This window comes from Gymnodraco acuticeps, unplaced genomic scaffold, assembly GCF_902827175.1.
Source record: "Gymnodraco acuticeps unplaced genomic scaffold, fGymAcu1.1, whole genome shotgun sequence".
Lineage (NCBI taxonomy): Eukaryota > Metazoa > Chordata > Actinopteri > Perciformes > Bathydraconidae > Gymnodraco > Gymnodraco acuticeps.
In genome coordinates this window covers 79,586-106,637 of record NW_022991259.1, presented here as the reverse complement: position 1 = coordinate 106,637, position 27,052 = coordinate 79,586, and the positions used below count along the sequence as shown (strand labels likewise).

The 27,052-nt window shown below is 41.3% G+C and overlaps 1 protein-coding gene across 1 annotated transcript in view; it reads left to right on the top strand.

The window, feature by feature from the left end:
- nectin1b (nectin cell adhesion molecule 1b) overlaps positions 1 to 27,052 on the top strand; it is a 77,689-nt gene that overhangs the window by 28,278 nt on the left and 22,359 nt on the right. The window contains exons 2-4 of the mRNA XM_034239779.1: positions 19,182 to 19,553; positions 21,541 to 21,840; positions 22,467 to 22,584. Of these exons, the coding sequence (XP_034095670.1) occupies positions 19,182 to 19,553; positions 21,541 to 21,840; positions 22,467 to 22,584 (790 nt within the window). The remainder of the gene's footprint in view (positions 1 to 19,181; positions 19,554 to 21,540; positions 21,841 to 22,466; positions 22,585 to 27,052) is intronic.

Sequence of the window (27,052 nt, the reverse complement as noted above, 5' to 3'; positions counted from 1 at the left end):
TTTTGTGTATCCCCTTGTCTTTCTTGAAAATCTCCTCTGACTTCTTTCTTTGTGCTAGTAATGTATGATACAGTCGAAGGATTCCTCGTACCCTTAGATGTGTGACATTGTTTTGGATGTGTGAATGAACAATTAAAACAAAGATTTTCTTCTCTGTCAGTTATTGGGTTTTTCAACTGTTGGAGAAGGCCTTTTATCTTCATTTCTCTGTTTCTGGATCTCCTGTCAGCGCTCCTCACAGGGTCTGCTACTTGACTCCGGCCATATAGTGTAAACATGTCAGAGTAAAAGCTCAGGGTGATAGCCTGAGCAAGGTCAAACAAGGACAGTGTGGCCTCAAGGAGAGGACACAAACCGCAATATTGCTGAACTGCTATTTTATTCATGCTCTGGGTTGAGCATATTGAATAATTTGCCAAGATGACATATAATGCATCCCCCGCCTGTTGTTTTTATTCATTAGAGGCCCCGTGTTTAGAAGCAGTCCATTTCGGGTCAATTCATTCTAAATAGAGTTGGACCTTATTTTCCCAACTTTAATCCATCCTGAAGTTGTTTGAATCTAAATGACTCTTTTACCGAATCATGAACTGCATGTAAAACATTCTACTAATTTCAGAATGATGTACTGGGAAGTATTTCCTGTAATCCATAATCTTGAAAAGTCTGCATTAATGTGGCGTTTTTTTTTCCATAAGCAGCTGGTTCAAGGGCATCTCTGCTAGATATTTGAAGACGAACTACAACAGCTCTCCAGGAAAGAATAGAAAGAATAATCAGTTATTGGCATACTGTTATGATAAGGAAGAAATATGGACAAATGTTAAAGGCATTAACCAAGTGACAGCAACATGTCTGATTACTTAAACCGTCAGCGTGGCCAAAATATAAATTTCAGCTCAGTCTGTGTCAAATTGTTGCCTCAGATGCGTCGTGAGTGCCAAGCGCTGCAGATTTATATAATTCATGGCACAGTTTCAGAACTTGTATTACTTATAGTGACAAGTACTGAGCTAAACAGAGCCCATTGCTGCAACTGCATGTCCTAAATTGTTAAACTGCTCGAGTCCTCCTCCTCGAAAAAGTCTCCCGACTTGGCTCACTAACTCAGGATCCCCATCACTTAGGGACACACCAAGGCCCAGTTGATTAAAAGGCCATCATTCTTTTTGACATTGTAATCATCAGTATAGCATTCCATATGAAACACTTTCATACTTTATGACCGGGGATATCATTATATTCCAGTTCATTTATCTCTCTTGGTATTTGGAGACTGTAGAAAATGTAGATGCAGGTTTAAGCTGCTTTTCAAAATTAAAGCAACCATTTTTTTTATTTTGCATAATTACTTTTTTATATTCAGTAGCCTTCAACAAAATATTACATTTCTATGTATATTTTATTTTCACTGTTTATTTCCATTGGCAGCTAAACATTTCGTATATATCCAACGCCAACAGTCAAGGAAAAATAAAATAGGACATTGTTGTGTTTTCCAGCAATGAGTAAAAATGCAACTCACAGCTGCTATGATTTACAATACTGCACAATAATTGTGATATTTATGGATATCAAATGAAAGTCATGTTTGCATCAATTTCCAGCCAGCTGGACCAGACCTGTGCAGACTTTTATTACACACTTATTGCACAAGTCCGGGAAAATACATTGACAATTTATGAACAGGAAGGTGCTACTCCAACTCCATGTTAAAGCCAGCCTATCTAATACTTCTGAATAATGGTCAGTAAAGCCACAAGTGACACTTATAATGGTAAAGGATTACATTTAGTGTTTCAGTAGTTCAAGAGTCATAAATCAGCAAATTGACTACAAAACATCACTTTAATTGCAATATCTGTCTAAAGTTGGCTACTATTGCTACCAGAAAGCACTGGTCTTACCAGAAAAAGTGAGTTTGTACCACTTTTGGAAAAGCAGCTTACCTAACCATTTTGTCATTTTTATTTCAGTCGAAACAAATCGCAATGTATTTATTTCAACATTAACATATTCATTTAATCTACAACCTCTCTACCATTATCACACAAATGAACAGGCTCCTCTTTTTGTACGCAGATAGCAGCCGTCCAGCTGTTATCCAATTATACCGCCATCTACCCTACGGCTAATAAAAGTTTTTAATTCTCTCATGGTGCCTCATTTTGTAATTGGTTTATGTAGTGAAACCAACAAACAGTGCACATCTAGACTAGTAATCCCCTGACAGCCACACATGCTGAGTTTGCTAAATTAGCTGTTAACAAATAAACAACAACAACTTCAGAAAAAGTTTTAGGTAACCTCTCTTTTTAGTTAGATGTAGGAAACCATTAGAGACCTGCCGAGTATTTGGAGAGGAGTGCGGTAACTCTGAGGGATGATTTGCTTCGCTTGAAGAACGATTATAGTGTAAAACAGTAGATTGCAACATAATTGTGTTACTTGGTGCTTTTTCTACAACAACCTACCATCACAGAGAAATTATTACTTATCTTTGTTTTGAAGTAAAAAAAGCGATAATGTTAGTTATTTGCATTTCTTTCATTTTACGACATAAATGCTTCCTTGCTTTCAGTCAGTTGAACTCCGAATGTGTGAAATGTTTGAAATTTGACTTCTTTGAGATTGGGAATGGATCGACTGTTTGGAGCTGATCCCAGTGGTTGGCTTTTTACAGTCTACCTGGCTTGTTAGATTGCAATAATAACACAGTGGTTGTCAAAAAGATATTGGATCTACTGTAACTACTACAGTAGGTGTGTTATCCCTATAAAAAGTTAAAAGCAAAAACAATAAAGTGAGAAGGTTGCGTACTGTTTACTTTTCAAGAAGCAGTGGTTCGAAATATGTTCTCCGTGCCATAACATGAACAAGAATTCATCTTGTGGGAATTCATCGCAGCACTTTAAGAGGCCTCTTTGTTTGAAAAGCATGCAGAGGTTTTGGCTATCCCATTATGGGGTTTTGTCGAGCTCCCTGCTAAAATGTACAACAGCCTCACTGATTGCTATTGTAGCAGCCGCTCCATGACCTAGGCAGGTCGAGCATTTACAGTGCTGCTGGATTCCTTTTCAGCAAAAGTTAAGGAGTTCTTGAAAGTATAGTGACTTGTTTCTCACTTGCTGAGAGCTGAAAAAGCGGCACAAAATAAGAACCTCTCTAGCACACAGGAACACCTTTTCAGTTGTGTAGAGAGAATAGCCACCAAAAAACCCAGTTTAAGGCTACTTTTGGTTTGAAAGTCAAGGTAAATTGGCTTATAAGTGATGGGAACGGTTTGAAGAGTATAGCAATCTCTTCACACAAATTCCCTCACAACCTTTGTTAGATTTGACCCGTGACGCAAGTTCCCAGGTAGTTCAAGCGGTCCGTTTTCCTGCAATCACACGACTGACTCAATCTGAGTTGTGTAAGGTAATGCATGTCGGGGCAGGTTTGTGACGTTGTTTACGCTCTTCTTCTTGTATCACCAGCAGCTGGCTGTACAACCGGCGACTCTTACATCCTGACAGTGTGGATCTTTCAGGTGTTCAGCGGAGTGTGTCACCCGAGCCAGCTGATACGAAGGTTGAGAGCCATCAGCAGAGTTTAACAATGTTTCACACTCCTGCTTTGACTGGCCTGCCTTCTGGTAAAAAAAAATAACGCAAACAACCTTGGAGTTGTGTTCCGTCACAGTTCATCAGCCAAGCAAAGGCAAGCCGGCTGAGCTGTGGGAAAGATAGGGAGCGTCACCTCGGCCTGTCGGGGCCTGCTCACCCTGCAGGGGAGTGGCAGCACATTAACAAAAGGAGCCTCCTGCAACGAAGAGCGAAGGGTCTGTCCTTCACGTAATAAGCCAAGGCTTAGGACACAGACCTGGCTGCCCTGCTAACAAACCGCATTCCCGTGCTAAATATTATATTATTCTCTTTCTGCTTGGCTAGTCTCAGGGAGAGCGGGCAAGCTTTGTCATGTGGCATTCTTCTAACTAGGTCACAACAAGTTTCATTTTAGTGCAGCCAAGCGAGATTTGCTCGTAGCTAGAAAATGGATACATACATATTAAACAGTTTTTTTTTGTCTCTTCCAACAATAACAGGATTAAAAAAAAAAGACATTTGTATTCATAAAGTAAAGTGCATTTCAAAACTATAGCAAAATTATGCCGTGCGTAATAATTGCTAACTGTTTGGGGAATAGGAATTCAACACACTGTTAATTGCTGCGCAGCATCCATGTTCCCACCTTTCAGGAAACAAATGTGTTTGATCATTGCTGGAATACATAAAGAAGTGCACTTAAATCTAAATGCATCTGCTATTAATGCTAGTTTGTTGGTTAATCCCCCTTTTGTTAGAAACAATAAGCTGTAATAATTTTAATAACCTACTATTGTTATGAAGTCTCACAGTATCTCCATTGTCAAAAAATGGTTTATAGATATGCATTTTTAAGTTAAGTTAAAGCCTTTTATTGTCATTATACACAGAGTATAACGAGATTCAGAGTGCAACTCTGTCCCGGTGTGCAAGAAATACAAACAAATACATAACACTAAAAACACGGCAATATGACAGACAACATACAATCATAAGGGGGAATAAATAGTTAAAAATATTGATATACAAATAGTATATAAAGTGCATTAAAGTGTGTGTGTATGTGTGAGAATGGTTACGGTTATTGCATTATGTGTGGTGGTTAAGCAGCGGCTCAGGGGTAGAGACTGTTTTTGAGTCTGTTTGTCCGTGACTTGAAGCTCCTGTATCTTCTCCCAGAAGGCAGGAGAGAGAACAGTCTGTGACCTGGGTGAGAACTGTCCTTTATTATTGTGTTAGCTCTGCAGGAAGCGGGAGGTGGAGGTGTGTTCCAGAGAGGGCAGGGGCAGCCGATGGTTTTCTCTGCCATCCTGATCACTCTCTGCAGGGCTTTCTTGTCCGCAGCTGAGCATCCTGCATACCACCCCGAGATGGAGTATGACAGCACGCTCTCGATTGTAATATATTTGTTCCAGTTTTTGTTGCTAGAAATGCAAGCCTCACCTCAGCAGCAACCATTTAGATACAACATTAGCCTTCATTCTGTTACATCCATTCACAACAATTGTATCATCCTAGCGACAACATTAGCATGATACATATGAACAGTGTCGCTGAGAGGCGACTGATTAGTATAAAGCATTCTAGCTTGATAAAACATTGGGATACAAAAAAAAAAAAGTATGTATTGTCTCTGCCCTGCACCAACACATAGCCTCTAGCCTCTGCATCTCCATGGACACCAACACATCTATTATGTATGAAGGGTCGGATGTGTCACTATAGCTTGTGAGGATGCGTTGCAGCAAGCAGGAACAGATGAAAGCAGCTTTAAGGGACACTATTGAAATCCTTCAGCCTTCATCATTCACCCATTTATTGGATTGTATTCCAAGGCAGTGACACAGTGTGTGATGGGTTTACTTATATTGTACTGCTGTGAAAGGTTTTTATTTTATCACCATCCGTTGTGTAAAATATTTCTTCATTTCTATTAACTTTCTTCCTTGTTGTTTTGGCTTGGAATAGCAAAGCGACACGTCTTTCAGTTGTTTTATTGTAGTAGCCTTTATAGCTATCCAAACTGTCATAATAGGCTCAAGTGGACCCAGAAATAATATGATTAATGTGAATATTTGTCTTGTTTTATTTTTTACTCTAAACCTATCCATCATTCTGAAATGAGTAGTAGCTGTAATTAGCACGCTGATATGCATGACAGATTAACGCACAACACAGTGTAACATTGTAAATAACTTTAAACAAGAACAAACCAAGGATGCCTACATGGAATACCTCTGTCACAGCTCACTGCCCTTTATTTTACCCTGGCCTGCTTTGTCAAGCCTCATTCCAGCATCCATTCACAACATTTATATGTATATTGCAGCAACTTGCACAAATGCAGTTTTGTCAATTGTCAAGACACTTTGTGTTCAAATGTTTTCTACCAGCTCGGTGAGGCTGGGATTGCAGGTGAGTGAGTTTGGGAGCACAGGGTACACTTGCAATCTGTGAAGGGCACAGAGAAGATGAGATATTTTCAGCCAAGATACTGTCATTTGTAGGCAACAGATATGTGCACTAGTGCTGAACACACATTTATAATCCTGGTGGCAGTAAGTGCTCCCTGGGTGGCTATAAACTTACCCTGGCTGCAGGGGAAAGGTGTGATCCTTAACTCATGACAAATTATTGTTGCTTCTATTCTTCCAATTGTCACTATAGGAGACAATAATTAAAGGTAATGCTACAAATAACAGTGTACAGGGTATTACAAGTAACACAAAAAACATAGTAGACACAACAATGATTTTACAGCATTATATTTTTGTAAACTTCACTTTTATTTCCTCATCATTTTGCAAAATGTCAAAACTGCAGAACTGGTAAAGACAGAATGATTCATGTTTATTCATTATATAACATGTTATTCAAAAAGCTTTATATTTGGCAAAAAATATGCAGAATTATTGTTTGAATCAGTATATATATGTAGAAAACCATTAACAATCTTACTTTACATTCAATGTAATGTTGACACTACCTATTTAAGTACTATTTCAGTACGTAAATAAGCCAAACTCGTCCTATAATGTCCTTAAAACAGATCCCACACCCTCAATTTGAGTATTGCCACGCTTCAGGACATTGCACCACATCTTCACTCCTGTCCTTTCTGACCTTGTTTGAAACCAACTCCTGTGAATAACAAGAAAAAATGCATACATGGGAAGGGACCAAGGAGGAGCTGCAAATGGAGATGAGATTTAGCACTTCTCCCTTTTCCTCCTGCAAACCCACCTTCACACTTACTTAAAACCACGGCTGGAGAAGTGTGAACTCGCTTCTTTCACCATACGCTTGTGCTACATCGGATTTAAATATCGACATTTGAAATAAGTGGAATATTGAAAAAAAAATAAATAATTGAAAAAGTATATAAATAACCCCAAACTGCTTTTGAAGTGTAAGAGTAATGATTTCCTTCTGTTGTTTTAATAATGCTTGATGTGCAAACCATGTTAGTCTGCTACTTGATTTTCAGAAACAAGATTACAAACCATGTTACGTGATAAAAGCTGCAACACAATGCACCTCTGTGTTTAGCCACCGAATTATATCAAGATAGACCTGCTAGGTGACTGTATGGAGGAGGGATCCAGAAACTGCCGAAACTGGAAACACTCTGGAGATGAGAGTATTGATGAGTGGTTTGTGGGACACGCTTCAAGATACCTTTTGTCGAAAGTCAACCATCCCTTAAAGTCCTAAACCATGGTATTAGGTATCATTTTATAGATTATTGTGGGATTCAATGTTAAAAGAATAAAATGTTCTCCTCTGTGAAGCTCTGAGTGGAAAGCCTACCATGGAGGATGACATTGGAAAGGTATCCATAGGAGCAGGTATCTTTATTCTCTATCATCCAAGCTCAGGCTGAAGTAAATTGAGATGTCCATTTCTGGATTATGACTCCAAAGAGCATGACCAGCTGTCGCGTTTTTTTTTTTAAAGATTACAGCAAGAGAGAGGGAGACAAAACGTGGCAGAGGCACAATAAACTCTGTGATTCGAGTAAGTTATTTGGAGAGACTTCAAGTGAACTTCAAATATCTCTTTAATGATCTGTAATCCTTTGGCAAATCTTCAGTGAGCAGCCGGGCTTTCAAAGTTATTTTTACCAGGATGTGGAAACCCATGATGAAATTAAGTCTGAAGCTGGATAAAGAATACATTCTGTGTGCTTGTCTCTCTACATTTTATTCCGCTATTTTCGACGCCCTTAGTAGTACAAACATATAGTCATCCCCTCCCGAGAACAACACTTTCCCTTTTTTGATATGGCGACAAGCAGAAGGAAGTAAAAAGGAAGAGCCAGGTGAAAGGTTCTTTGCAAGCCAAAGCAGCGCTGTCAGAAAAAAAGAAAAAGTAAACCTTGGGTCTTAATGGAGCCATTGATCGTGCGCCAATGGAGGACACACCCAGTGGGGGACTGGCTCACAGCGAGGAGACAGGTGTTCGCTCGATATCTGTCCCACTTGTTTGACCTTAAAGCTTTTAATCAGCTCTGCCAGGGAGCTTGTCAATCCTGTCAAACAATGAGCAGCCCACAGTATAGACACAGTAAGGGAGGACAACTTGAGGGTAAGAGCTCCGAATAATACTCCTGCAGCCCTGGGCAAAAAAAAGCCTTGCATGCAGTGTACGGCGATTTTGTTTGGGCTCCCAATGGACAGACCCCGGTGTCAGCTACAGCGGGAGTCTAACCCATGTCAGCAGATTTCAAAGGCTATTAATGTCAATGCGAGTGATTTTATGTGGGATATAAGTGTTTTGGGGGCTTCAAAAAGCTTTGGGTGGACTCCCAAATAAACACAAATACAGCGCAATTGAGTTGTTGAATCACCCTGTGTGACTGCCTAATTCACTTTCCCTGGTTCTGATCAATAGTAATACACTATTAGTATTTGTCAGCCATACTTTATTTCTTCGTTTTATCAAAGCCCTCCGTACTCCCATGCTCATTTCACTGCATCCTTCTGCATTACGAGGCCGAATTGGCACGTTGTGAAGTTTAACTACAGCATATCTTTTTTAACACGGAGGGTAATTACGGCTCTGGCGTGATTGCAGTTAATAGCGCAAGCTGTCAACAGAGCAGTCACAGAGTCACAATTTGACCACACTGAAATTACATTGAGCCGCGTTATTATTTGCAGTCACTGGCAGTTCTCTTAACTATTGTTCATTTGTACTGGATGCTTCTTAGTATTACGTTTCAAACTTAAATATTGAGATTAGAAGCAAGTGATTGTTGATCCCACTGCTTAGAATCTGGGTTCAGTTTTATTCAACGCTTAATACTGTATGTGGCTCAACGCATTCAATCCCAATCCTTGATTTTCAAGAGCAGCAGCAACACTTACAAAAAAAAAGAAAGCTGTGAGTTCATTTCCTGACATTTTTTTCATGCCACAAACCCACAGCCCACCCAGTGCTCCAGCGTTTTTTTTAGATGAAACTGAGAGATACCCACAGTGATTTTGTGATCACCACCCCCATTCTTTCTCTTTACAGGTGCATTTTGGATGGGCCTGTCTTATTTTTATAGGTACATCTTTGAAAAATACACCACATCTCTATGTCAATACACATTGTTAGGCATCCACCGACCAGAGGAGACTTGAGTAACTCACACCACCCGCCTCGGCTTCCAGGCTGTTCCTTTCTGCTTGCTGTGGCTTTGTGGTTCTTTACTTATGTCTCCATGCCAGTTGCTTCTCTCTTGAAAGGCCAGTTTCAAAATGTGCAGACTTTTAAGTGCTTGTATTCTTTTAAAGCTTTCAATCAAAAATAATGTCACATATGAAGAATGAAAGGCCCAGATGCCAGAAAGAAAAGGGTGCTGACAATTGGCTCCCCTGATGTTCTTGTTAAGTCTTTAAAAGGGGGGCGGTGGTGGCGAAGCCCATAGGGACTTGGCTTGGCAACTGGAAGGTCACCAGTTCAAGTCCCGGAAAGACCAAGTGCTACCGAGGTGTCCCTGAGCAAGGCACCGTTCCCTACACGGCTCCCCGGGCGCTGTACATAATGGCAGCCCACTGCTCCTAACACTAGGATGGGTCAAATGCAGAGAAACCGTTTTGTTACATAGTACCTGTACTACGTAATGACAATAATTTGAATCTTCTTCTTCTAAAAGGAGCTCCATTCACCAATATTGCTCATTCTTTCCATGCTGTATCATAGGCATACAAGATAAATGGGCAAGGTGTCAGAATGACATATAAGCTGGGGTTCAAGATATATCATAATATCCCGCATGCATGGAAGATGCCGTATGGAAACATACTGAGCTGTGAGAAAGTACTGTGTATATAGTGAGGCTAGGGGACGTGTGGGAAAGACAATACTGCATCACAGCTGGAAAGCACATGCAGCAGAAAATGAACATGGTCCTGAGATGTGGTGAGCATTCCAACGGTTATATGTATGTGGAACATGGAGCCTTACTCGCCTTGGAAAGATAGGCTGTGGTCGTGGTTTAGGAAATGCTTCAGTCCGGGTCTCGGAGTTCTGCCGAGAACCGCTGGATTTCATCGAGGTTTTTGATCAGAACACACATGAAATAGGGGAATTTGGAAAAGGCCAGAAGCCAGTTTCTGCTTAAACATTGCGTGTTCAGCCTTCCCTACCACATGTTGGCATCAATCAATGTTGTTTTGTTTACATTTCATACTTGCTGTTGATGCTTCTACTGTAACTGTTGTGTCACATTTTACACAGCTTTAGAGTCAAGGTTACAGAGAAACTCAGGGCAAAATGATCCTGAACAAAAAGCCTGGCGACCGTGCAGATGCCCCATTTTAACTGAAGCAAGGAATGACTGTTAAATATGCACATGCCAAGGTGAAACATGATTTACATAACAAGATAAGATAACATGTCCAGGGATAGAATAAATGTACCATATCTAACTTTATCAGTAACTGTGCACATTCGTCCTCCGGTGGTGAAACCAGGATGCTAATCCATGCCTAAATGATGTGACTGCAGGGCAAAAATCATAATCGTGTTTATTTGTACTTAATTCCTTCAACGCGTGTACATGACCGGTTTGTCACAGTATTAGGTAGATGCTACTGGTGAGTTGATTTTATAGCTTTCAGTTGCATGATATATTGTTGCATGTGATACCGGGGCTGGTAATCCGCTAAAGATCTGCTATTGTGACAACACTTGTTTGTAGGAAATGCATGGCATTTGTCAGAGTCCCATGGTGATCATGAGTCAGACACATACTAAGTGTGCTTGTTAATTGATAGCAGACTGGGGCTCCTGCCCACTGCCCACTCCAGCTGGAGTGTGAATTCCCTCTCCTATATGTTAATGGTCTCGCTGTATAAATGGCCTGCGCCGGCAATGCTCGGGAAGAATAGCTTGGTGCAACACGGAAACAAGCAGAGCCGTGTGCACATTGCCCCTGCTGTCCTGTTTAGGTCCCAACCACGATTAGAAATGCACTTTGATGACAGCCAGTTATTTTATTTTATTCCCTCGTGTCTTTAAAAATGTATGATATGCACAGCATTGGTTTAATCTTTGGAGCCCGCTCCAATCTAACGAGTGTAAATGTCACAAATCACAAGTGGCTGTAATAAAATATTGATTGTATGTTATCTTTTTCTTGGTTTAATAAACCTATGGTCATGCTACAATGCTTCTCGCTATACTTATACTGGACCTATTAACCCCCCCCCCCCCCTTCCCCCAGGCTTCCCTCTGCATGCCTGTATGATATTAGCTGGACTTTGTCAAAAGAGGCAGAAACACTCCAGTAAAGGTCGACACAGGTCGGATGCAAAAAACGATATTCTATGCTTTCACTGAGAGTTTCAAAAGGTCATCTTTATGGGGTGTATGGATTCCCACCAATTTCCACTGAGCATGCAGAATCTCTCCACCCCATTTCTCCTTATGATTGATCGTCCCATTTCAGCCTCGTCTGATTTCTGAAATCTCAATGTTTTATAATGTATCCAACACAGTGCTTGGCATGCTCACATGGAAGTATTCAGTGTTTGTACTCCATGCAAGACTTATCTTTACTTGTGGACAATGGAACAGATGGTGTGAGAGAAGGATTTGTCATGCATGGTTGTCCGGGGCCAGACTCTTTCTCAGCACTTTTTGGCAGCATTTTATATGCATTTCATGCTGTATTTGCTGAGTGCTTAACAGAGGTATAGGGTGCTTCTGTGGTGCTGGCTCAGACTGATCCAGCCCCGTCCTATACATCCCACTCCAAAAGCATTCTTATAGATAATCCTGTGTGCTGCATTGTCCAGTGCATATTCTGGAAGAATGTTTGTGGTTTGTAGTTCGATAAGCGGCATTAATAGTGACTCATGCATGCAAAGTGGGCAAACAGCAGGGGCTGCGACAAATTATTATTTTCATCAACAATTATTCTGTCACTTCCCTTTTCTGCAAATTCTTTAATCTGTGAAAAAAGTAGAAAACGTTCACAGGGACCAAGAGGATGGATTCAAACTGCATTTTTTCCCCAAATAAGAGTCCAAAACCAAAATACATCAAAGGGTTTAAAAAGCCATAAATCCTCTCACTGTGGTGGTGGGCCAAAACATTTCTGACATTTTTACTTCATATGTGTTTTAAACCAACGATAGACATTTAAAAATAGATGTTTGATTTATTTTATTTTTTGGCCATTGATTATCACAGCAGATTTGAGATCACGTAAACTTATCAGTTTAATTTGTTTAACATTTCAAACTCAAAGAGATCTTTTTCAGGTAGTCACAAAATAAAAAAAGGTGTGCATCTAAACTTAATATACATGGTTTGTTGGTCCTTTCAGGTGACATGTCAGATGAGCTTAGGGGAACCTTTATGTCAAACTAATGTAGATCAATATTCATTTTCATTGTACTAAACCATTAAGGAGACTTTCATTCAGATCCTCTCTGACCTTTCCCAAGAGAGTTGCATAACACACAAGCATCTTGAGGAGCTTGTGTTATTGTAGCCGACTGTTTAAAAGAAATGTGGACGTAGCCTCAGTGTCACCCTGCGTTAATACGGATATTTCCGAGGGAGGTGTGTCGCTCAGCATCGTCTCTCCTTCACTTTAATATGCTGAGTGCTATAATCTGCTCACAGCGTCCGACCCACTGCGTGTCACTCTCATTGCTTACCCTCCCACGTAACTCCCCAAAATCCTCTACATCACATTTATCCAACCCCACCCCAGCCCTCAACTCATCCGTGCTTTTCGAGCCAATACCTGCAGCCGCCGGGCTCTAGCTGTCTGAGACCATAATGCATCACTTGCAGCGTGCCTGCCCCTGCGGCCCCCTTTTTATTTATTGATCAGCTCTCTCCTATTAAGACGTCCAACAGCTGCCCTGGTTTGAAAGCCCAGGAACACTTTTGCATTATTGAAAAAATAACCAGGGCGCATCACGGTGCGCACTGAGCCCATTCTGTGGAGGAGATGCTCTGTTGACTAATTGTCTGGGCGCTGAAAGTGCTCCCCAGTGTCTTGGCTTCAGATCTGTCTCATAAAGCATGTTATTATCTAGCTGTTATTGCTCTCGCACCACAACATCTCATTTCTGATCCCACACTTTGACGTTCGCAGTACCCGGATTTGTTCCCTGTTTTGCCCCCTTTTAGTTTCGCTGCAAGGCTTACAGTTATTAATTTACCAGACAGGGGAGCTCCGCCCACTGTTAACTTGTACCCGGGGCCTTTTGTTTACTGACAGTTGCTTGCTATCTGGTATCAGGGGGTGATGTCATCTTGCCATTTGGTCAGGTAACGTCAGCGTTGTTTATTTTATGTCGTAGAACCGAAACTGTGGTGGCCTTGTTTGGTTAAGCTGCAGGAGGAGGGAGGAGGGTCAGAGCTCTCTGATTCTGTGTTTACACTCGATACGTGCCATACTCTCTCCCTCTCCCTTTCTCTCTCCCTCTCCCTTTCTCTCTCCCTCTCCCTTTCTCTCTCCCTCTCCTAGGGCAAAATCCTTTTTTTATTTTCGGCCCAGCTTTATTTGTCAAAGATAAATTAAAGTCCCAGATTACTTCTATCATATTTCCTAATAGACCAGAATAAAAAAGCTCTAATTACAGGAAATCCACAGGCAATGTTACCCACACTGTATGTGTTAAATAAAAAACATGATGGGAAGCTGATACTAAAAAAGAAGCCTCTGTGCCATCTTTGTTTGGTTTCTCTGAAATAATCTGATAACAAAATGGAGGTGCGTCGTTTCCCTTTGTTTCTTTCATGGATGAATCATGATTATGCTGATATAAGATGAGAAGCTCCGTTGTAGGCGAACTGATGGATCCCCTTGACATTTGAAATACCTTAGAGCTGCTGGAGGGGCTCACGTGTGGGCTTGTGCTTCTTAAACTCGCTCTGCCTCAGAAAAGTATGGATGCATCTACGTTAGGTGAGAATTGATGCGCACAGTTGACTGGCCCATGCTACGCACCGCTAACCTGGCAGTTGTAATTTTCCAACCCATGTGGAAAACTCACGACTACTGTGCTACTACTTCTACCCCAAAACAAACGGCCGATGGGAATAGTTCAAATGAAATGAACAGCGCCTTTCATAGAGCAATCCCCAGATTGGGAAGTTGCCTAGCATAATAAATATTCCCGATAATCATTAACATTTACAGCGCAGCAGATGTTACATTGTGCTCAATGAACGAGTGTGTTGTATAAAAGACTATTTCAAATTTGAACCAGATAGTGGAAAATTAGGAACAGGTCTACTAACCATCTGTTCCCGTTTCGCTTGCCTCTGCAGTCAAATGTTTGCTCGGGATGAAGAGGGTAAAGAGAGCTGGTTTGGCAGGTACACCATTGTTTATCCAAGAGACCCAGCTGATGCACCATCAAACAGTGTCTGAGTGTAGATTATAACAAATTGTCTGCCACATACTGCTCCATCTCAGAGAGCTGAATGGCCACGCTCAACAAAGAGCAGGACAGAACACGGCTGCTGCTGCTAAATGAAGTACCCTATCTGGATGTATTAAAGCCTCCATCAGAGGGAGATAGCTAGCAGTTATCCTGGATAGTAACACCATTGTGTATTGTATAAAGCATTTGAAAAGCACTCTGTTGATAACGACAACAAATTGCCACTGGTTGATCTCCAAAATACTGACATAAAAAAGTGTAAAAACGTTCCTCCCTGGGAATAAAGAAGCAGCTAATGGAGGTTTGTTGTGTGTATGAGACAGAAGATTTGGACTCCCCCCTTTGAACACCCCCATGTGTGGTCATGATTATGAATAGGGGAACACAGAGGCCTGTACCATCGCCGTGGGAACTAGGACTACGTTAAACAGTCATTATCAAGTAGCTCAAGCCAATGTAAGTAACAATAGTTAGGTAACAATGGATAACCAAAGCATATCAAGCTTGAGGGGATGATGTGTATTGTTGTGATGGGCTTTAAATATGCATTTGGTAAGATGTTTACACCAAAATACGCTTGATGTTCCAGCTTGAATCACAAAGTGGAGCTGCAGTAGCATCTATACAAACAGAGATGTCATAGATTTGACCTATTTGCCTGAGTTAAATAGAAGTGTTGGGGTCGAACAGAAGCAGAACATAGTCCCTTTCTTCCCAGTTTAATGACATCACAGTTCACCTTTTTCTGGATTTTGAAGTTTTCAAACTCCAAACGGGGACGACTCGCTGCCATTTGGGACTGACAGTGTTCCAAGTTGCTCGCTGCAGCTTTAAATAGACGACATTAATGAGTGCCTCTTCTAAAATATGCATTGAGTCCTATTTAATCTTTGCCTTCTCACATTGAAGTGGCTAGAGGTGATTATTCTGAACTTTACTTGACTGAGGCACAAATGGATTTCTCTTGGATGAGCTTTGCCCGAGTAATGCTAAATGAGCCAATCATTGTCTTTTGAAATATTGTTGGTCGCGGGCCAGTTCAGCTCAAGAAAAAACAGGAACAATAGTGTTACATATCCATTACGGGATGAGATGCCAAGTAGCAGTTGTTTTATGGGAAAGAAGCTTCCTAGGCTTTAGGGGAGGCACCCTGGTATTCAATTTAGGGCTTTAAAGTGATGTTATTGTTTTACATGTAAAGCAAGCCCTAGTTTAACATTGTACTGAAGAATATATGGGATTAAAGGGATGGATGAATGCAGTGTTTTCGGTGTTGAAACTTTAATTTGATATGTTTCTCTCTCTGCTGCAGACACGATAAGCAAATATAAAATGTCAATGTCATGTTCCTCATCCATTTTTGATATGTTACAGAATCATTTAATCTGTTATTCACTTACTGTGTTGTTTTCCCTTGCGGGTAATACAATCTATGATTGATTTATTCCGCCCTTAGCTCTTTTAATCATCAGAACTCTTTGCAGTGAAGTTTCCAATGCAGGTTTATATTTTCTGGTGCATTGTCCACACACCAAACGCAGCACATTTGACTGAAGGCTGTTATTTAGTGCATGACATTGTCCACAATGCCATATGCAAACAACACAAAGCACATTTTATTTCCTTTCTGCCACATCTTATTATAGTTGAATGTTGTGTGAACGGCTCTGTGCCACAGCCATGGGTGCCTCGTCCTATCAGAGGGCCAGACGCTGCAGCAGCTGTTTTAATAGAACACCTTATGTCTCTCTTCATCCAAGTCAGCTCACCTGGTGTGAATCAAGTCACTTGGCCATACTTTGTTTGTTTGTGTGTCCTATTGCCTTCCTTCCAGAAATAGGACTCCTCTTTCTCTCAACTCTCAAGGCAATGTCTAGCCCCAGGTGTATTAAAGCATGACTGCCCCCCCTCTTGTCAGGGTTAGAACAAAGCAGCAGCAGCACAAGCGACAAAACCCGCCAGCCCCACAGCACACCTACAAATCTCCCTAATGCTCCGCCTTCCTCTCTGGCTGTTTTGCATCTGACTATTTGTCCTTCTCTTCTCTCTGTTTTTGCATCACTGGCTCTCACAGCCCCTCACAGAATCTACCTTATTGCATGTGGCTCTGCCCTTCTATGGCTTTGCCGCTCTGTGGTGTAGTCTGTAATTACAGCTTTATTCTGTGAGCTCAGCCAAGGACTCCTTGGTTCTTCAGTGAAAGGGGTCCCTGTGGGCGCCTGGGGTCCTTCACGGAGGGGATTTAGGCTCTGTGGCTGTGTAATTATGCCTATTCCTCTGGTTTCCATTTGCCTGAGCTGCTGTTTATTTGGTTCAATCTGAGCGGGGAGCATCTGACTCAAAGGAGGAAGGGCAGAGGAAAGGAAGGAGGGAGGGAGAACGGGAGGGGCTGGAGCTTTTCACAAAGCCAGCCCTATTGTTTGAGCATTCAAGTGGGTGAGGTCTGGCCAGGTACATATTTGTGAGGGCTTTACGGTCCCCTCCCACCCCCACTTCTATCCAACTCAAGATTACACTTTAACTAGTGTCGCCGCACAGTAAATTGTGTTTGCTATTTCAACAAATATCACAGTACAGCTGCCACAACTGGTAATCTAAGCTGTGATAAAATAGAGGGAAGAATTGCCCTGCGGTGCACGAGGACACAGGTGTTCCTCAAGGTACACATGACAAGGTTGCCAGTCCTCCCTGTCAAACTGTATTAGTAAATCAATCTGTCATCGTCAAATGCCCCCCAAGTTTAAATCTCTATAGAGAGGGTCTCGCTGATGTGGTCCGAAGGAAATGAAAGATGATGTGAACTCAGTAACTTCAAAAGGTTGTCACTTTGTTTTTTTTATATCATTTGATGTAGGCAGTGAAGGCTGTGCTTGAGTGGAGGCTATAACTGTGTGTAGAAATGCCCTTTCTCTCGTGATGCTCTGCTTTTGAGAGTCGTGCACCTTGCTGTGAAAGATTGAAAGAAATACGTTCAACTATACTTAATAATAGGAAACCAAATATTTCCTCTCTTTTGTGCATGCAAGTGTCCTTCAGATGGCTATCTATGGTTTTTATTGGAAACATTTTCATTAGAATCGCTGCATCTGCTTAGAACGTTTGACAGCCTTCACGCACTCCCCCCCCCGTCTGCTTATGATTCATGTAAAGTTGAAGAAAGACTGCATCTGATACTGAATTCTGTGGGTGTACACATACATGTATTCTTACACATTTTAAAGCCCCCTGTGGAAAGTTTATCTCTGACCACAGCGATTATCCATCATTGTGATGCAGTTACTCAGCGTTAAAGAGCCTCTCTGTTTGTGAGCCATGTGTGTAGGTCCCAGTCCTCCACTTGAGGCCACAACATATTTTCTCCCTGTTTGTGACTTTATTCACTGTTGGCTTTATGAGTCCAGTGTGATGAACGGAGGAATTTCTGTCTTTCTTCCTGTGGGTCCTATTCTATCCATAGGAGATAATTATAGTGGTGACTGGTTGTAAATAAAAGCCTAGCCAAGGGTTGTCAGACCTGGGAATGAAACATCATCAGCCCTCACCTGGAAAGAAACATAAATCAGAGGCTGAGGTAAAAAAGATGTGAGGAAGACAACAGGATGCTGCAGTCCAATGACACATCAGATTGCTATCATTTAAGACCATGGGCCAGGTGTGAGTGGAAGTTGGTTTTCTGCAGACTCAGAATAAAGGAACAACAAAGGGAATGTTTTTTGTCAATATTAATTGTAATGGTCATACTGATCATTATTAAATGAAAAACATAGAAAACAACAGATCCTCAATTTTGAGAGGCTAAAAGTAGCAAATGTTTAGTATATTTGCTTAACAGATAACAAAGAATGATCATCATCATTTTATATTCTGTCAATTAGTGAATCACTAGATAAAGGCAGGCAGATTGAAAGGGACAGCTAATGCCAGCATGTAGACACACAATGCATCAAGACATAAAGCCAAAGGACATGAGAAACAGAGGTTTACTCTAGAATTTAGTTAAAGGTCAAGATATGCATAAAGATGAAACCACAAGCGGGATTAAAGAAGGTCCATCCTTGCTAATTGACCCTTTTTTCTACCAAACTCCCTACAGGCTCGGGTAGCTGGGGAGAGGGGCATAATTGCTAGTGTTTTTTATATGTATGTTTTGAGTGCTTACTCTTGCATTGTTTCTTTAATAGCAGCTCCAGGCACTCATTGAAGTATTTCTGAGTAAAAAGTAATTAAAATTACAATGGGCTAGCCAGAGTTTTGCGGGGTAGGTGGCAGGGCGTCGCAGCACACGATGACTTGGCTCCAACTCACTGCCCTTGTACTCATTCATTACGGATGCATTGGTTCTCGCTTGGTCCTTCCATCTCATCAGTTACAGTACCCCCATGGACAAAGACAGGGTTGTAAAGAAGTGCCCATTATGTTAATAACCCCCTGAGTTTTTACATGCAACCTCCATGTACCAACCCTTTACAATGATGCAAAGGGTGCAGACGTTGCTTTTGTAGCATACTGGGGATTGTGTGGCTCAATCCATGAGTTTGACTGTGCGTGCATGTGCTACCTAGGAGGCTGAATTGACTCCTTGACTTTCAGTGCATGTACTTGCTATTGACTAGAGTGCTCTGCTTGGTCTTGGACACTTGTTAATCGTAATTCAATGTTGTTTTTTTCTGTCTCTTTCTTTTACTTCTAGCTGGCGACGGGCAGATGGTGCAGATGGACTCCAGTAAGTCTGGCTTTGTGGGATCACAAGTTGAGCTGCGCTGCATCTTCATCAACAGTAACCCTCCCGTCAAGATCTCTCAAGTCACCTGGCAGAAGCTCCTCAACGGCACCAAACAGAACGTGGCCATAGCCAACCCGGCCCTCGGCGTGTCAGTCCTGCCGCCCTTTAAGGAGCGTGTTACCTTCAAGCAGGCGGCCGTTCGCCACCGCACGCCCTCGCTGGAGGACACCACCATCGTGTTCTCCAACCTGCAGCTGTCTGATGAAGCTGCCTACATCTGCGAGTACACCACGTTTCCAGCAGGAAACAGGGAGAACACGGTCAATCTCACTGTATTTGGTAAGACATTGTGTTGAATATGTTACAATAATAGCAGTTACCTGAAAGGCAAAACTGGCAGGAAAATGTATTTTAGAGAAGAACAATGCCTCCTTCAAGGGTGGACATGTTTACCCCGTTCGTGAGAAGAGACCGTGTTAATATTCCAATACCCTACCAGTGGTGTTCCCATGATTTAAACACTTTCGTATGGTTTGCTACAACTTCCCATTTCGTAGAAGCAAGTTGGCAAGTTTCGTTTTAACAAAATATATCAAAAGTCCCCCTGCATAGATTTGAAGTTTATTAATCTAATCTCAGTTCTTCTTTAGCTAGATTGTATTTGCCTTCATTGACACAATAGTTGCACATTCAGCACAGGTTTTTGAATGCGCGTTTGTGGGCGAATATAAATGCCTGCCTTATCAAACAAGTAAGTTACAAACTGTAACAGCCTTCTTATGATGATATTTTGTTAGTGTGCTTTTTTGTGTTATTTAGCTTGAAAAGTAGGAGAATTGTCTCAATGACTAACTTAATTAGGAATGTTTGCCACCAAACATCTTTAAAAATGATCAAAATGTGTAGGTGCACTGTTTTCAATAAAAAATCTAAAATGTAACCACATTCAATACCACAACCTTTTAATGTTGGTAACCAGGGTTTTTATGTGCCTTAGTCAGCAATTAGTCATTATAAAGCTTTCACATGAGGAAAACACATTTGGGAAGTGAAAGACAGATATCATCACATGTCAAGCCAAAAAAGAGAAGAAAAAACAGGTTGTGCACCCTAGCCAAGGAGTTATTTCCTTGAAATTCTTATTGTTGGCGTGATAAGAAGTCAAAGGGATATAAAAGCTGTCACCTAAATTTGGTTTATCTTCGACTTGAGGCACAAAAAGAAAAATGTTCCAAATCAGATAACACAGAGTCAAACTAACTTCTTCCCTTATAGTGAAAGCCAAAAAGAAAACACCTTCACAGCTCTGCTCTTCAGTGTGACATCGCCACAGGCAGTGTTGTAAAGTAGGTTGAGTTTCTTTGGAAAAACTAAAAACCAGATGCTGCTCTGGAGCTGCTGCTAAAATCAAGTTGTTTACAGTTAATACCATTGCCACCCAACACGTCTCTATCCGTTGAGGACCTTGTTGTGTATACATGTTCATTGTTGGGGTGTCATTTAACACCAGTCCCAGATTGGCTCATGTGGCTTTTATAAAATAGGATACCGCTGAAGAGAGCAGTCAATAAAAATGGCAGGTGAGACGGAAATCAATAAGGCCACTTCAGAGTGTGTCATTGGGCTTGAATAATCTCCTCTAGTGGGAAACAAAGGAGCATCTGGGACTTAGTTGACTTTGGCAAGAGGCAGCTTTGAAAAGGTTGTACACTGACTTTGATTAGGGATCTAATTAGAAATTAAGTGTTGCTGTGTTTTCCATTAAATCCCAGTAAAAAAAAAAAGCACTTAAGTAGTCCCTGTTGCCGGGGCTTCTTGTCAGCTCTGAGTCCCCGTTTTGTGTCACTGAGCCTCCCAGGTCTTTTTAGGCTTCTGTGGCTCAGTGAATGTGAGGAACCTGTGTGTTGATAACCAACCGGCAGCGTTCAAAGAGGCCTCTTCATGGCTTATCTTTTCAGTTGTGCATTCGCTCAAGCTCAAGCCTGCCTTTTGATGTACCAAGAGTAGATTCCTAATTGGCAACTCACAAAGGATTTCAAATTGGATGATTGTGCATTTTGGTAGGAAAGTGGGTTCTACATCTGTGAGAGCTTTGACAACTGCTTCGGCTTTGAGAAGGCAAGAGGCAAAACATTGCTGTTTTGATTTACAACACTGTTTTCATCTCTCATTCCCTTAGTTAGTTTTACTCTGAGTTCAAAAGGCTGATAGTAGACAAAATTAGACACTTTAATGAGATGTAAACTGAAGGAAAAAGCACAAAATATTTGTTTAATGAGCTTGACTTCAATTCATTTTGATTGTTTAATCCTTTTCTTCTCGATAGCCCGGCCTACGACACGTATGACCCTGACAAGCCCCACGATTGTGGCCAGGTCCACGAAGCGCAAGATGACTGTCGCCACTTGTATATCGGCCAATGGGAAACCCCCAAGTGTTATCAAATGGGACACCAGTTTGAAGGGTGAAGCCACTTTCCAGGAGACTCGCAACCAAAATGGCACTGTGACGGTGAGGAGCAACTACGTGGTGGTGCCGAGCCGCGAGACCCACAAACAGAAGCTGATTTGTATCGTGACGTACCGGAGTGAAAGGATCACAGAGAGCGTGGTGCTCAACGTGCAGTGTAAGAATCTGCTCTTTTAAAACTGCCCTATTGAGAATGTTTTAGTTTTGTTTTTTACAGATTTAAAAAAAAAAAAGTCCTTTAAATGAGCAGGCTGGTTATCTTCACCTGGATTTAATGTTCTTATGAAATTATGTTTTTGGTTTCCTGCTGTGTAAACCGCTCACCATTGTTTACAGTAAACAAGGCCCTCTTGCAAAACACAGCTCAGACCCTTTTCCAGTTAGACAAGTCAAGAAAACAAATAAACATGTGCTGCTAAGTATGCAGTACTAAGAACATGTTGGGATACTTTTTATATACGTTTTACAAAAAGATTTCCCCTTTTTTTCCCCTAATTATTCACACAATAAAATGTCAAAATGATTAAGAAAAATAATGGAACAATGGAGGACTTTTATATGAAATGTCATTCTCCTATGCACTACAGGTTAGAATATTCTGTTGTCCTTTTATAAGTATTTACCTCCAAGTACAGCAATGCAAAGTAAAACGTTTTTTTTGTGTGTGGGGAAATTGTTTAAAAGTGTAAACACTAGTTAAGTTGCTGTGACAGTGGTGCAATGATGCAACAGTGTTTTGGGATTATGTTGTGCTGACCTGACTGTGGTGTGCCTTCCTTGCAGATGAACCCGAGGTGACGATCGAGGGCTTTGATGCAAACTGGTACCTGAACCGTCAGAATGTTCAGCTGACCTGCAAGGCTGAGGCTAACCCCCCTGTCACCATCTACCAGTGGAAACTGTGAGTCTCACTAAACCCCTTAAGGCTTAGAAATCAAGACAGCATTGCTACGAGTTGTTTCACTCACAATAAAATAAAGTGTTTATGTGGAGTGCTTAGAAAGGCAATTTTATAGAATGGCCTAGTCGAATGTAGTCTGCTCTTTTCCGACATTTGTTTCAAGGCAAATATAGATATACATACAAGAAAGTAATCTCTAAAGATAAAAACACTCCAGAAATGTTTCCCCGTTTATTTATATGTTTTAAAATGTGTAATGAAGATAAGCCTTTCAACCTGAGGCAGAGCTCAGCGGTCCTATTACGTCTGCAACACACACGCCTATCTGCCCGATGGTCACAGATACTGGAAGATGAATGGGAGCAGAACTCGCTTTGCTTCGCTTTTGGGGTTTTGCTTTGAAGTGTGAGGACCAGCATGCAGGTAGAGGGCTAAGAAAGCGCAATTGTTAATGCATTTGTGCTCATGAGGGCAGCGGTTTGTCCCTGACACACAGAGAAGAGGGCTGAAACTGAAAACCGGAGTATGAGCCGTGGATTAGGCCGGCATTCCGCAGGGCTGACATCAGTGTTTTTGCCTGACTGTGAATACATGAGCAAGAAGAGATGCAAACATGTTTTGAAGGCCTCTGGTAATCTCCCAGAGGCCCCGGGTTTGATCTGTTTTTAGTAATTGCATGAAAGTCGGTCACGCAGAAATTATAGTTTACATATGAGCACCGACACGTGGAAGGAATACATCCAAAATGTAGATTTGTTACACCATCACTGGCCCTGATCAAACACCATGATTGGTTTTGGTTGTAGGGTGCCAAATTAAATGTTAAGTTAATGCAGCTTTTTGGATACAAAGCAACTATTGTGAGTGTATCACGGTTTAAAATGAATGTTTTATATGGTAACATTGAGAGATAAATGTAGCAATTTGTCGTGTCATTGCTCCGTGAACGCTGGGTTGATAAATATGTCACTGGACTTGAGTGGATGTGGATTAATAGACCATTGTGCCCTCATTGTATCTACTCTACAGCCCGCTGTTGGATTTTAATGAGACATGGGGAGTTTTTTTCCTCCCGTATGCATAGATTCAGCTCTCGGGGCAGACACACTGATACACACAGCAGCTAAAGAAGACGACAAGATAGGGAAGCTTTGACCTGCTCGGGGTATTTGTTCCCTTTATCAGAGGCAAAGGGAGATTTAAGGAGATAGGGGAGGCTAGCGAAGGAATAGGAGGAGGCTGAAGAGATGTGATCTAGAAAGACGAGGGCACTGTGCTGACAGATAGGAGGGGACGGCCATTGCTGCACTGAAAATGAGATGCCAAATCTGTTGTGAAGGTTCCCCTGGGCTCCTGTGTGGAGGTCAGCACAAGGCTGTGACGGAAGGATCCGGAAGCAGCCTGGCACGATTGCGTCACACTACACCACAAAAGCACACACACGAGAGGTGTAGCCAAATCTAGTAAATACTAATATATCTGTGAGGAGGCCCACATTATTTGTACTGCTAAATGAAATGTAAATATGATATATCTTATTGAATAGATAATAATAATGGTTAAAGGTTCATTTATTTTGTAATTCATTGGGTTCATATGGCAGCTATTTGTTTTTCTGTTTCCACACTTGCTTTGTTTCCCTGCATTGTGTGAAAAAAAAAAAAATCATCTGAGAATCTTTGATTTTCTTTGTTTTTGTAATAGAACAATGCCAGGGCTATTTCTCTAAATGGGTTAATTGGGAGCTGCACATAACTAATAATGGAGACTCTACAAAACAAAGGACAAACCCTATTTGAACTTTATTGTTTTTTAAAAAAAAAATGTTTGCTTGTAGGGCATTCTTCACTCACCACGCTCGTTTCCAGTGCGCCTAATGAATACTAAGTAGGGGTAGTGTTGTTTTTGTCATCAAAAATAACTATTACTTGTGTGCTAGGATTTCTTTTTTTCTTTCCTGAAAAGCCATATTCACACACACACACACACACACACACACACACACACACACACACACACACACACACACACACACACCACACACCCACACACCACACACACACACACACACACACACACACACACACACACACACACACACACACACACACACACACACACACACACACACACACACATGGGGCTCTATAAATAAGAAAGCAGTGTTATTCTTATCACTGCGTTTTGCGGTGTGATTACTTCTAACTCCACTCTAATTAGCTGGCTTACTTATCTCCATTGTAAAAATGTGATTATATTATTCATGTCGATTAAAGGCCACAGTAAGGGAACTGTTGGTGCGATTCACCAATGGCTGTGGATAAAACGCACAGATCACTTAATATCCCTTTAAGGCAAGTTTATTGCCCCTTTTATTTACCATAAGCAATTAGTAAGTATTGCTAATGCTTTCTTAGTCTCATCAAAGACAATGAAACCGCACGCTCGACACAAATACACAAACACATTTAGGCTAATTAAACGGATGTATGTTTGATTAAAGACGTCCTTTATCGCTACTTGTTTGTTTGTTCCATGTCCAGAAAGTATTAACTTTTTCTCTTTGAAGAAGATTTTAATTTCCTGCAATCAGGCCTCTGTTTCCAATGTAAACAATCTTATTTTGAGATCTATAAACTAGAATAACAAGAGCATTGTAATTGTAGGCATTTAAGCATACACAGACTGTTTTATTTTCAGTATTGAAGTTCAAAGCCACCTCCACACAATGTGGGTTGTAGTAGCATGGCGGGATGATGAATGGACTGTCCTTGATACTCACACACACACACACATTCAGATGTCTTCGTACAAATGATCAGGTCGCCGCAGAATCTGCGGTGAATAGCATTTAGCCACCTTTCCCATTCTGCAACAAATCAATTGGGCTTTGCAAGACTCAGCATTCGATAGAGGCTCACAGGGTAACTGATTATTGAATCGTGGCACACTGTACTGTTGGTTGTTTGCAACTCTCTTGTACAATGTCACCAAGGTGGCCAATGAAAAACAGCTCCACCACAGCTCTTTCTATTACCCTTTTGTTCCCAGCTATGGACACTTTATCATTGAAAAATGTAACACTTCATATGAAGGTCATACTGTATCTGTAAAGCAGTTTAGCAAGCCTCATTCACATTTTAATGCATATAGGGCTAATTCAAATGATGTATACATACTATAATCACTCATGAATATGTACAGTATTACACGATTTATATACTATAAAAAAAGTGGCTGACATATTGTATTGTAAGTTCAGCATTCATTGTGCTTTATATGCTTTTTTTGCGATTTAAATATTGTATACCCTCTCTTATGTCTACCACTTTAAATACTGATGAATATGCTTGCAATGCATACCTGAAGACATGACGTTTCTTATAATATATTTTTTTTTTAAATCTCCAAGCTTTTCATACTGACTTGCCTAGAAAATCTGCTCCATTGTCAGAATTGAACCACATATGGATAGGTCGTTTCTAAGTGACATTACCATGCCACTGTGTCTTTCCCCATGTCACTGAAGAGCCTTGTTGAAAGCCTGTTTAGTGCAGCTCAAGTGCTTGATGTGTGGCCTTTGTTAGCATGATACCTTATTTAGTTTCCTCTCTTATATTACATTTAATTATTTTTTCTCTGGCTGTACTCAATAGAGCTTTACATATACAAAGTGTAGGGTGTAACCTCTTTTGCAGAATCCTTAAAAAAACAGCGTCACCCACACCCAGCATCCCCACACAGTCACAGCTATGATACTATCACAGTCTGTAGCTCCACTTGAGTAGGATCCATTCACAGCAGCTGATGAAGCTCATCGAGGGGAAGCTAACAGGAAACGTCTTATTGTTGCACAATTTGATACCTTTTTTCAAGCCTCCGGGCGCCACAAAAAGGGTCCAGATAATAGAAAGGAGGTTTAGTGAGCTCGTGATCCCTGACCTCAGAGTGTGCTGACCTGATCAAAGGACATGAGCAAGCCTGAACGCGGGACATAAAGTGAACCATGAAGACAAACACCTCAGGCAGGGAGACGGGCTCCACTTCTCATTGACAGCCCAGCATTTGGTAGATTCTACATTTATCGCTTGATCAGCTGCCTCTCTTGACAGGCCCCCTGAGTCTTCAATCCAGCCATGTGAGCGGTGCCGTAGTTGAGCAAAGAAGCCCCCGTCCTCCACCCCCACCCTTCCTCCTACCACTGTCTGTTTTGTATTCCACCTGCCAAGAGAGCCTGTGTCCTCAGGCATCAACTATGTCTTGCCTGTTTGGACCTGCTGGGATTCCCTGTCCTCATAATTTTGTTTGGACTTGATGGATGATGGCTGAAATATAGCGCTGTCAAATATTTCTGGTATTTATCTTACCCTCGCACACACATCCAGGTTTGTTTTTGCACTAGAGACTGTATTTTTCATGCGCCTTGAAATGCTTTTGCTGCTCCTAGGGGAGGGCCTAGCTGGTGTAA